Raw genomic sequence first — 12,500 nt, 5'->3', positions numbered from 1 at the left:
ACCAGAAAGGAACACATTGTTATGATTTTAGAGGATCTGGTATAATATTAACTTGTCTGCTGTAAAGAGAAGAGTAAACTTTTCCTGAGTTGCTGTTGCGGGTGGAGCAGAGTGTAGGAGGGTTCATGTGAACGTAGCGCTGGGATGGGGCTGGTTTGACGATGATGCCATGTGCCTGCGACGTGTCTGTCCATGTAAGCTGTATCACCTGTTTGTGCAGGTAAGCAGCGTCTGGATTACGTGGAGGACTACCAGGACCTGTACACCCGCTCAGAGACCCTGGACGTCGAGGTCTTCTCCATCCCGTCTGAGGGCCTGTTCATGGCTGCAGCCAACAAGTAATAACACGGCAGCAGAAACAGCTGTGGACAAGTCTCTGTCCTCTCAGTCTAACCCTCATGTCTCCCCTGGCAGGGACTCTCGGTCCGGCTCAGGTATCTACAGGTGGACCAACGCCTCCTTCCAGCTCTACCAGAACATCAGCACTCAGGAGGCTCGATCCTGGAAACACTTCACCATCGACAACAAGGTGAGCGCCTCCAACATGGACGAGGAGTACAAGGAGCTCAGCACAAAGCTGTGGGCTTAGCTCCACCCACGGCCTACGAGCAGCCAGCACCGTGCTGCTGTGACTGATGCACGACACGAGCTCCCACTGTCACTGCGACAGTCACGGATCGTTGTATGTTCTGTGTGTCGTGTGTTTTGTATAGATGAGCGTCAGCTGACGACGTAAACATGCTGACAACAGAGAGAAGTTATAGCTAATCGCTAACTGTCCTTCTGTTGGCTGTTACCATAGAAACTAAATGTCTTTGTGCCATCATGCGATTTATTGTTGGATAAAATCAATACTGTCTCACATCACACTCGTGTGCGGTCCTTGGCGTGGACGTCGGTGGACGAAGCAGCTTGTTTCTGTCACAGACAGAAAACACAAAGTGCCATCAGGCCAGAGGGATCAGATCTAATCAAGCGAAACAGGCAGAACATTTAAAACATGATTAATAAATCCGGTGGTGCAGCTGAGAGTCGTGGAGTGGATGGAGCTCAGAGGGCGGAGGACAGGAGGACAAACAGATCTGAGGCTGATTCTCTTTGAACCCTTGTGTGCACATTGTGTTGGCCTTGTTTGCACAGTGTGTGACACACACACACAGCTGTGTGCAGGTATTGTGCTGCAGGTATTCAGTCCTGTTAACTCAGAGAAGTGTGTAAAGGAACAGTCTCTGCAGAGGTCAGAGGTCACTGCAGCGCACACAGACTTCTGTGAGTCGTCGTTCAGTGAAAGCTGAGCAGGGCCGCTCGGCGCTGTGATGTTAAACCAAATCCATCTCCGTGTTTCTGTCCTTCAGATTTTTCTCGTGGTGGCGGCAAACTTCAGAGAGGCGGGGTCTGAGCGGTCTGTCATCTATCAGTGGCATCGGCGGCGGCGGCGTTTCGTCCATTATCAGACTCTGGAGACTCACACTGCCCAGGACTGGGAGGCCTTTCGCATTCACAACCACAGCTTCCTGGTCGTGGCCAATCACAGACGAGGTAAACAGGAAGTGGACTGTAATGCAGTCTTTTTCATTTTAAATGAATGGATCACTGCAGCTGCTGGGGCATCACACAAAACCAGGATAAGAGCTCATTGTTGTCTCCACAGGAGAACATCATCAGGCCACGAGTTAATCAAAATTTAAAAATAATAAATGGAGAGTGGCGTCGGCTCTTTGTGCCCCGAGATGTCCCTCTCCTGCAGTCTGTGAGGCCAACGAAGCATTTCATGCATAAAAATGCTGCAAACAGAACCTTTAATAAAACTTTTCTTTTTATTTCCAGATCAAAGATGAACTTTCAGGATCAAACGTTCCTGATCGGCAGTATTTATTCGTTCAATTTGATTTTCCTTCATGTTCAGGGTATTTTCCGCAGTGAAGGAAGTATCTGAGTTTAACGAGTCTCTGCAGCGGGATGAGGAGCTCCAGAGCAGCCGGTCGTTTCTGATGGGTTTAAAGGTTAAAACGAGGCTTTTTGATGATGGAGATACGAGGTTTCCACCTGACCAAACAGGAGCTTTGAAGAGCTCGTATCTCCTCGTCAGTGTAAACACTTCAAACACATTCATGTGTGCACTTCCTGTAAAGATAAAACACTCCTGAGGCTGAGGCTGTGCAGGTGTACTGTGGTTAGATCACACACCTCTGTGCGCCGTCTCTCTGTTTGAGCTCGTGTTTATTCTGAATGATGGTGAAGTCACAGCGCACCGGCCGAAATCACCTCAGCACCAACACGTTCGATATAAATGGGCCAACTTTGATTTTCTGTCCTCTTTATCTGCTAAATACATGAAACGAGCAAAAACTGGCAGATTATGAAGGGACTTTTGTGCCGGGTAAATAATTAGCTGCTAGCAGGCTGTGAAAACTCAGACGGGATATTTTAAAGATTCATTAATGGTTCAAACCTCAAACTTCTGCATTTACAAGAATATTTTAATGTCTTTATTCAAAAACAGGTCGTCTGCAGTCGTGTCTCCAACCAAACTATCCAAACTTACTCAAATACATTTGTGTTGTAGAAAAAAGTCAACTCAGATGAAATGATTTTGAATGAGACTTTATTCGAGTCACAGGTCTGAACATCACCGCCATGACTGTTTTAACCATTTAGGAATTTCTTTCCTTCATTTTCACAGAACTCAAACTGTAACTGGACAAACCAGGATCACTAAACACGTGGATTATTTTCACTTCATGGATGCTAATCCCTCTCACAAACGTGCATCCAGGAAACCTCCGGTCTGCATGCAGAGAACTTTAAAGTGGGCAGGTTTAGGCCTGCAGGTACCTCCATGAGTACTGACACACACCCTTCAGATAGCATCAACGACAAACTTTAATATGGCAATGTCTGTGCACGACTCAGCTTTTAACACGTGGAAAACAAACAGTGACAGAGCTCTGAGAGCTCCATACCGAGGGTGAAGATTAGAAACTCGTCTCAACCGTAAACCAAACAGTTTGGTCAAACATGTTATTTGTCCGTCGTCATCTCTACCTGTTAGTCTGTGGGTAAAATACCTGAAACAGAAACTGAATGAGGTTGTGTCTTTGCACCAAGCACAGTCCAAACCATCAGTCTGTTCTATCACAGCCACAGTGATTCGCAGACCTGTGTTTTTCTGAGCATTTGGTAGCTGGACGGTCCTGCAGATCAGAGTCCATCATCTTAGTCACTCTGAAAAGAAATTAGCCAAGGTTGCTCCTGAAGATAATCTGGTGTTGGTCAGGTACAAAAAACAAATAGAGACTCAGTTCCAGGGTTTTGTAGAGATGTAATCAGATTACATGAAGGTGTGAGATGCAGCTGACGGTGATTCCCTTTTGTTGAGGCTAATCTCCGTGGAGATTTCATGTGATGGGTTTTGTGTTTCTCGTTGTTAGACGACTCGTTCTTCTAAGCTGGATGCACTTCTCTGGCTTTACTCTGTGATCACATGGACGAGAACTGAAGTGTCGAAATCATGTCAATGTGTCCCTGTGTGTCCTCAGAAAGAGACTCCAACCACAACATCCACAGTGTGATCTACAGGTGGAACCCCGACACAAAGGTGCTGCTGTTCAGTCACAACATGAGATCTTCTCCTGTCCTTTATAGATAAGATAAGATAAGATAAGATAAGATAAGATAAGATAAGATAAGATAACCTTTATTAGTCCCACACGTGGGAAATTTGTTTTGTCACAGCAGGAAGTGGACAGTGCAAAAGTTATGACGCAAAAATTAGAATACAATAAGAATAAATACAGTACACAGCTGTACAGAATAGAATAAAATGATATACTATATACAGTAGAATAAAATAAAATAAATATACAATAAGATAAAAATAGAATACAAATACAAATACTATATACAACTGAGTAAAAATACAACGATGACAGAAAGGATTATTGCACTTAGTATTATTGCACATGTATGGATGTGTGTGCTTGATCAGTTAAAGTCTTTATTATGGAGTCTGACAGCAGTGGGGAGGAAAGACCTGCGAAATCTCTCCGTCCCACACCGTGGGTGCCGCAGTCTCCCACTGAAGGAGCTGCTCAGTGCTGTCACAGTCTGCTGCATGGGGTGGGAGATGTTGTCCATCAGGGATGACAGCTTAGCCGCCGTTCTCCTGTCACTCACCACCTCCACTGGGTCCAGAGGGCATCCTAGAACAGAGCTGGCCCTTCGGATCACCCTGTTCAGTCTCTTCCTGTCCCCAGCAGAGATGCTGCCGCCCCAGCAGACCACGCCATAAAAGATAGCAGAAGCCACCACAGAGTCATAGAAGGTCTTCAGGAGATGCTCCTGATCGTCTCTGTCCTCGTGTTTTCGGTCCTAACCCGTCCCTCCTGTCTCTGCAGCTATTTGAGGTGAACCAGACTCTGCTGACGTCCGGAGCCTACGACTGGGAGTTCTTTACTGTGGGGCCGTACCACTTTTTGGTGGTGGCCAACACCTTTGACGGTCGAACCACCATCATCAGCTCCACCATCTACGTCTGGCTGGATGGTTCTTTCCAGACCTTCCAGAGCATCCAGGTCAGTGTTTGCCTGTCTTTCAGGGTCTCCCCACCGTCGGCTTTCGTAAACCTTTTACCTTCCTGGTCTGAAATGTTACACCAAAGAGGAAGTGCACTAACGTTTAATGGCCAGCAGGGGGCGACTCCTCTGGTTGTCTGTGAGTGTCCTGCTCAGCTGACTCGAGCTCAGTGAATGTTTCCCTCATGTTTCAGCTGTAAATGAAACATGAAGCTCATTTTGGAAACTATCGTCCAGTTACAGTCACAGAGGACAGCAACATAGGGTTTGGTCATTGGTGAGTTATTAGCCAATGAGAATGCAGCATCGGTCAGTTTCCGAGTCAGATCTACTGCACACCAGGGACCTCTGGTTTTAAACACGGTGACAGCAATAACGTTCAGTTTGTGGCTTCGCAGCATGACCTCACTAACCAGCGGTGATGTCACATCCTTCTTTTATATACAGTTAGTTTCCTAGCACTGATGCAGCGACCAGTGGGTGACTGTAGATGACTGACAGTGAAAGCATGTTCACAAAGCAGGCTGGACTCAGCTGTGAGGCTCGTGGTTGGTTAAACCCTCCTCCAGAGACGTTTCCTGAACATGAAGTCATCTGTACTCAGTAATCTGCCTGCTTGTTGACCTTGGCTGTTTGCATCATTAATAAAACCGACGCGTTCGCTCGTCCTGCTGTTCATCAGCTCTGGTCACGTGCAGCACGTCTTTAAGCTCAGGTGTGTCAGCTGAGGATCAGGGCGTTTTCACAGAGTAATCCAAACCAGCAGCAGATTAATTAATCTGTTTGCATTAGCCTAACCACAGCTCTGCAGCTAACCACCGTGGTGTGTCATCTTTACTATCTCGCTAACTTCCTGCTAACATGGATGTTGAACATTATTGTAACAGCTGTGAGAACAGCCCCACCGATCTCTTTATTCTCAACTCCCAGGATTCGAGTAAATGCACCGATTACTAAGATTGAGTTGATAAATCTGCAGGACCTGTCAGCAGGTCAAAGTGATGAACATGAGAGACATAGATTTGATTGATTATGGAGATTATCAGTATAACTGTAGATTGTTTTATTTGATTGAATTACAGACAAGAACATTTAAAAATGAGACTTTATTTTTATTATTTTTATTTCTATTTTTAATGGAGCAGGAAGTCCTGAGATGCTGCGTCTCCTGTCTGGCAGACCTGGACACGTGACAGACGTAGCTTCTTCGCACATGAATGATTTATGACAAACATTTCAGAAGAAAGATATTTTTTCTCATATCTATTAAGTTCTGTCACATAATGATCTTTTTCATTGATGAATTAAACTTTTTTTATTATCTGGGATCGTTTAATCATCCTACATATTGAAACTCAGCGATATGAGCCAAACTTTAAAGGATTATTTTATTGTGACACTGAACTCGCGGACAGTGAAACATGTCCGCTCACATTTATTCTCACAGGATTGTTTCATCTTGTGCGTCCTCTTCAGAGGATGAACTCGGGACAGCGCCCCCCTCAGGATGTTTTTAGCTGGGGCGGTGCTGCTTACCTGTCCAGGTGAGTCCTGGCAGATGTCAGAGCAGACATGACAATGAGGATGTTGTCAGTGAGTCACATGATAACAGCAGCGGCGTGACGCTGCCCGACCGCAAATCACAGGCTGGTAAAAATACCACGCTGACTCACAGCTTCAGGGAAACACCTCGCTCTCAGCCGGGCTCTGATTGGTGCAGGTGTGCCTCTGCAGGTAAACGCTGTTTTCCAGCCACACTTGATATTTCTGTGTTTTTGCCCCTTAATTTCTGAGCTTCAGTGTTTTTTTTGGTCGTCGTTGATCCTGGATCACAGGAGCACGTTGCAGGTTGTTTGGATCGTCCTCACCTCGCTTACTCTGGATTATGGTGGATGTATCCATTGTGACATCACGCTCTCTGAAGCCTCCGTTTTAGCCTCATTTAGCAGTTTTTTGGAAAAATTTACCATATTTGGAAGAGTGTGAGTAATCAGCTAACATCCAATCAAAATGCTCAAATTTCTCTCACCAAACTGCCGCTCCGCCTTCCTGGACGGTCTGTTAGTACAGCCATGTTACTGGTCACATGATGTCAACACGGTGCAGAGGTCCAGTTCAGGTGAAGCTAGCAGCTACAGCCGCCTGTGTCGCCATCCACCGGTCAGTCAAACAGGCCCCGCCCCTAATATCTGCAGGGTCTTGGAGCTTCAGTGTTGTTAGCGTGATCTCAGGTTCACCTGGAGCTGACTTACTCTCACACCTACCTGCTGCCATTACTCTCGACCCCGCTCTGAGTTGTTTTAGCTCCTCCTCCCCAGAACCCGTCGCATCATTCGCTCCTGCAGTGACAACAACCAAAGATAACGGTCTTATTAAAGTCAGTGTGTGGGGTTTCAGGGTGAAGGTGGTGATGATGATGAGCGCTGTGTACCTGCAGCCTGGCAAACAGCGATGCCTGCACAGACGCAGCTGCTTGTTTAAAACATTAATGTGGTGACAGATGTGCACATGAAAGCAGGTCATAAAAATCATCTTACGCTGATGAAAATATGTTTTTCAGTCTGTTGATGTCAAAGATGAAACAGGAAACCAGAGCAGTGTAATTAATGCGTGTGTGCGAGGGGGTTTCCAGCTGCGCTGAAGAAGACTTTTATTGCTTCTGAAAACCACAAAAACATGTTAAAGCATCATGAAACCACCTGAACCTGTAATTCAGCTGCTGACAGCCGGCACAGCACGCATTAAACTGCTCAGACATCAACACGACTAATGGAGCCGCAAATAGCTCCAATCAGACCCAGCCAGACCTCGCCAGCTCCCCCTGCAGGCTGCACGAGCCACTGCACACAGGCAGCACGAAGCAGAGCGTTTCATAGTCTCACAGTAACGTATAAAGCACTGAATTATGACTTCATTTAAAAGCTGCCTCCTTAGTTCATTGTGATGTGTCAGTGAATCCCAAAGTCCACCAGACGCTCCCCGGGCCCGGCCTGAGATGGGCTTCCTCTGAAGGGTGGCTGGCCTCGCCCTTAGAGAGGGAGGGGCTCAGAGTTAAGCCGCTGCTCCTTCACATCGAAAGCAGTCAGTCGAGGTGGTTTGAGCATCTGACAAGGATGCCTCCTGGGTGAGGCCCCGGGGCAGACCCAGGACACGCTGGAGAGATTATATCTCTTGGCTGGCCTGGGAACGTCGTGGTGTTCCCTGGCACAAGCTGGAGGAGGTGGCTGGGGAGAGGGAGGTCTGGGCTTCTCTGCTTGGGCTGCTGCCGTGGATAAGTGGAAGAAAATGGATGGATCAGTGTGTACAGTGAGCCCAACGCTCACAAGCAGTGATGGAGTCGTTACTCTATTCAAAGTAATAGATTACACAGTGCTCATTGGTGTTTTAAATGATAGAAGGCTCATCCTCGCAGTCAGACGAGTTCTTCTTTCCCACATACGTCTGACATTCATGCAGACACACTTGTTCACCCACCCGAGTGGAGGCAGCAGGGATGAAAACACCTACTTTCAACTGATGCTTTTCCCTGTGACTGATCCTGGTCACACTTACTGCACATGAGCTGGAATCTTCATCTAACCCTAACAGCTGTGTGCGCTAAGCTTCTTTGCAGTGCAGATCTTCCTCTTCTCCTCCTGCCCAGCAGCTTCATCATCCTCGTCCCGTATATCCACTCTTCCTCCTCTGCACGTGTCCAAACCGCCTCAGCCTCTGACTCTCAGCTGTTCCTCTGATGGACTCATTTCTCATCCTAATGACGTGAGCTGTGTGTTCACACTGTCACCAGTTAACGTTATAAATCTGAGGCTGTCACACATCCCTCTCCTGCCGAGGACACAGACCCTGTTTCCTTTACCGTTTAAGCAGAGGGAGTGAAAACCAGCCCAGTCCGATCACACAGGGATCCAGGTAGACACGGAGGCCATGATGCTCCGGTTACCTCCTGACGATCAGGCAGCTGGGTCTGCTTGCACTCAGCTTTAGCATCACTCTGGTTGTCTGTGAAGGTTCTCAGTCATCTAGGTCATCGTAGTCAAAGGAGCTTGCAAAGAAAAGCGTCTGGACTTCTTTAAGTTGCTTGAAGACGTTTCACCTCTCATCCGAGAAGCTTCTTCAGTTCTAAGGTCAAATGGTGGAGAGTCCCAGATATAAACCTAGTGGGAGTTTCCCCCCACAGAGGGACAAAAGGACCCCCTGATGATCCTCTAATCGCCTGAGCCAAGGTGGGAAACTGGGCGTGGGTCCCAATCAGCCAGAGTTTCGGGTGAGCTCATTGTGAAACCTGGCCCCACCTTATCATGTGAATTCCTGAGGTCAGATGGCCCAGGATGTGAGTGGGCGTTAAGGCGTCGGGGAAGGATCTCAAAACTGGATTATAGATGGCAGAGAGTTGGTGTCGTAAGCCCCGCCTCTGTTCAAAGATGTGGACACAGTGGACATAGAAGCTTCTTTCACTCCTCTTTCAAACCATCTGTCCTCTCTGTCCAAAATGTGAACATTGGCATCCTCGAAAGAGTGACCTTTGACCTTTAGATGCAGATGGACTGCTGAGTCTTGTCCTGTGGAGGTGGCTCTTCTGTGTTGTGCCATGCGCTTGTGAAGTGGCTGTTTGGTCTCTCTGATGTAGAGGTCTGGGCATTCCTCGCTGCACTGTACAGCATACACCACATTGTTAAGTTTGTGTTTTGGGGTTTTGTCTTTCGGGTGAACCAGTTTGTGTCTGAGTGTGTTGCTGGGTCTGAAATGCACCGGGATGTTGTGCTTGGAGAAAACTCTCCTGAGTTTCTCTGATACGCCGGCTACATAGGGGATGACAGTGTTGTTGCGTCTGTCCTTCTTATCCTCCCTCGCTGGTGTCTGGTCTTCTTTTCTGTGCCTCTTTGCTGACTTTAAGAACGCCCATTTAGGATAGCCGCACGTTTTGAGTGTTTCCTTTACATGTGTGTGTTCCTTCTTTTTTCCTTCAGGCTTAGAGGGAACATGTTCTGCCCGGTGGTGTAGGGTCCTGATTACTCCAAGGTTGTGCTCCAGAGGGTGATGGGAGTCACTCTGGTTCTTGCTTGTTGTTTTCCATCTCCTCTGGCTTCCCTGAGTTTTGAAAACAGAGCGTGTTGTGGTTGTTTTCTCCAAGTTTAGCCAATCAGCATCCACCATGCCAAGGAGAAGTTCTTCTTTCTCCACTAAAAGCAGCGTTGAAGGGACTCCTGCAGTCAAAGCCCCTCCCACCAAGTGTAGGATTATCAGAGGGTTACCCTTCGTACCCTGGTTCTCTGAGTGTCCCCTTCTTTCCGCAGACAGTCGGAGCGACAGACTGGGAGCCGTTTCAGATCGACGGCAGGTTTTTCCTCGCCGTCGCCAACAGTCAGAAGATCCCTGATCGTGGCACGAGTGTCTACAGCATCAACTCCACCGTGTACGAACTGAACGCGCTCACACAGACCTTCATCCGCTTCCAGGACATCCTCACACACAGGTGAGCGTCACACCTGGGCTCATTTAACATGTCTTCAGATACACTTCCTGCTTTTACCTGCAGATTAAAGGAGCAGCACGAAGATTAAAGGATGAATAACATTTATTTCAAAGTCACTGTGGAAACGTTGCTGATCATTAAAAGGAAGCCATCAGCACCGAGAGGCCTGATGTTTGTTTAAGGTTTCATTTGGAATTTTATTCATTCGTTTGAGATCTTTTACATTTTATTAAAAAACACATTTTAATAACTTTTCAACATTTTGTTCATAGTATTTTATATCTTTATTAAATTATTTATATTTGCATTATTCGTTCTTTTTTATTATCACTTTTTGATGATTTTGTTAGTTTTGAATTTTTGGATTTTTTATTTTATTTTATATTTATTTATTATTCCATAAATATTCGTAAATATTATGAACATAATTTTTTAATACATATTATTATATTTATATTAATTCATGTGCACATGTGTGTTCATTTATATTTATTATACTTCATAATATTTTGTGAGGATATTGATGACCTTTCTTTTCCACTTTATTTTTTTATTGTTTTTGAACTATAACAGTCATTTTTTGGACATTTTTGAGGATTTCTAAGCTTAGCTGTAGAAACATGTTATCTTTTTTTTCTTTGTTTTTCGGGACTTTCTTCAGTTAATTTAAGACCTGAAAACGTAAATATATTTTAAAGAAGAGGTTCATTGTAAAAATCCCAGAAACAGCTGCTCTTCACAGTGTGTCGTCTTGTTCTCCTCCTTCGTGTGTTCAGTGCGCTGGACTGGGAGTTTTTCACCATCGGAGATGAAAAGTTCCTGGTGGTGGCGAACTCTCACGACGGCGGCTCGTACTCTTTGAACAGCGTTGTCTACAGGTGCGTAAGTGCTCATCTGCTCAGGTGTGACGTGTTTCCTGAGCTCAGGTGACCTCTGTGTGTGATTTTAGGTGGCAGGGTTACGAGGGCTTCGTTCCTGTCCACAGCCTGCCCACGTTCGGCTGCAGAGACTGGGAGGACTTCAGCACGGACGAAGGCTCCTTCCTCATCTACTCCAGCGCCAAGTCCAGGCTCAGCAAGGTGTTCAAACTGAGGAACTACTGAGTGAAACCATCCTGGAGAGACTCCTCTGAGGTCATGTGATCATTCAGTGGACTGAACTTCCTGTGAGCTGAATCCTGAGTTCATCCCGAGGAGAACATCATTTAAATCCAGCGATGAAAACCCCAAAGATTAAAGATCCATTTATGCTGTTTGGACATCGAGTCACATTAAGCTCTGCTGACGAGGACAGTGCCTCTCTGACCCTGTATGAGCCATAAACCTCAGAAATGAATCATCAGATGACTCAAAAATGAAAGTTGTCCAGTTTTAAGTCAGCTGATTACACTCAGAGAACCTCCTGTTTCCCTGAATCATGGACGTGAACATATCACTGAGACAATGAAACTTAAAAACAGACAGGTCTCAGCCTTCTTCAGATTTTCCACCAAGTGCTCAATAAGCACTCTAAACAAAAGAGCATCATTCACCCGGATACACGAATATCTCCTCCTAAAGGAAAACACCAACGCTGAGAGATCTCGGAGCGCTTACTGAAAAACCTCCAGTGACTCCTGCAGCTGAAACACATCTCAGCACCGTGTCGTCTGCATAAAGGCGCCTTTAACCGGAAACATGTTCTCACAATGTTATTTATACAAAAACATATATACAAAAATGAAACGAGGCCTGAGATGGGACCCTGCGGGTTCCCTCAGAGACTCTGAGGGAACCCGTTTCATGTCACTGGGTTCAGTCGATCATCAGACAGAGCGGCACGCCGCTGCTTCCTGTCCCGCCCGTCTGCGTCTCTGGTCTGTCGGTGGACAGACGTCAGAGACAGTTATCGTAGGAGGTGGAGGTCCAGATGTCCGTCCCATCAGCTCTCCACATGTTCAAGTGTTTTTCTCTGCTTTGTTCAGCAGTTTGTTTTTACACGTGTGGTTCATTCAGTCTTCACGTTTCATTAATAAATATGATGTTTTCTGACACTCTGGGCATTTTTTACTCTATTTATTACATTTGTTCATATTTGTGGATATTTTTTTCTGACAGTTTTTTCACTGAAAATATTTTGCATGTTTGTGTTTTGAAATGTAATTTCCAGTTATTTATGTTTTAGCTCATTTGCTGATTGATGTATAAATTACACATTGAATAAATTCTTTTAAAAAGCTGAATATTTTCATTTATATGAAGGTGAGAAGCTCGACGCAGAGACGGATATTTCCTCTTTATCTGCTGAGCTGAAATGCCAGCTTAAAGGGTCATTCCGCTTCATTTCAGCTAGCTGTGTTTCCCTTTACCTGGACCTGCTTCGTTTTTCTTCCATATTTCCAGTCATGTGTTTCCTGTTCCTGTGGGAGATGTTCTGATTAAACATGACCCAAGTTTGTAATAATGACCTCGTTG

At 45.9% G+C, this 12,500-nt stretch overlaps 1 protein-coding gene across 1 annotated transcript in view; it reads left to right on the top strand.

Annotated features, from left to right (window-relative positions):
- Positions 1–12,146, top strand: part of LOC147312145 (thrombospondin-type laminin G domain and EAR repeat-containing protein-like) — a 21,873-nt gene extending 9,727 nt beyond the window's left edge. The window contains exons 9-16 of the mRNA XM_086267546.1: positions 221–338; positions 415–529; positions 1,356–1,539; positions 3,540–3,598; positions 4,398–4,574; positions 9,869–10,047; positions 10,824–10,925; positions 10,997–12,146. Coding sequence (XP_086123672.1) covers positions 221–338; positions 415–529; positions 1,356–1,539; positions 3,540–3,598; positions 4,398–4,574; positions 9,869–10,047; positions 10,824–10,925; positions 10,997–11,150 — 1,088 coding nt within the window. The 3' untranslated portion in view covers positions 11,151–12,146. The remainder of the gene's footprint in view (positions 1–220; positions 339–414; positions 530–1,355; positions 1,540–3,539; positions 3,599–4,397; positions 4,575–9,868; positions 10,048–10,823; positions 10,926–10,996) is intronic.
- Positions 12,147–12,500: the final 354 nt, after the last annotated feature.

Source organism: Aulonocara sp. 'chitande type north' Nkhata Bay, linkage group LG16 (assembly GCF_057382095.1).
Source record: "Aulonocara sp. 'chitande type north' Nkhata Bay isolate Kocher_YH1m ecotype deep benthic linkage group LG16, A_spYH_male_GT1.1, whole genome shotgun sequence".
Taxonomy (NCBI): Eukaryota; Metazoa; Chordata; class Actinopteri; order Cichliformes; family Cichlidae; genus Aulonocara; species Aulonocara sp. 'chitande type north' Nkhata Bay.
The sequence above is the reverse complement of the archived record's forward strand: the minus strand, read 5'-3'. Positions and strand labels throughout refer to the sequence as shown.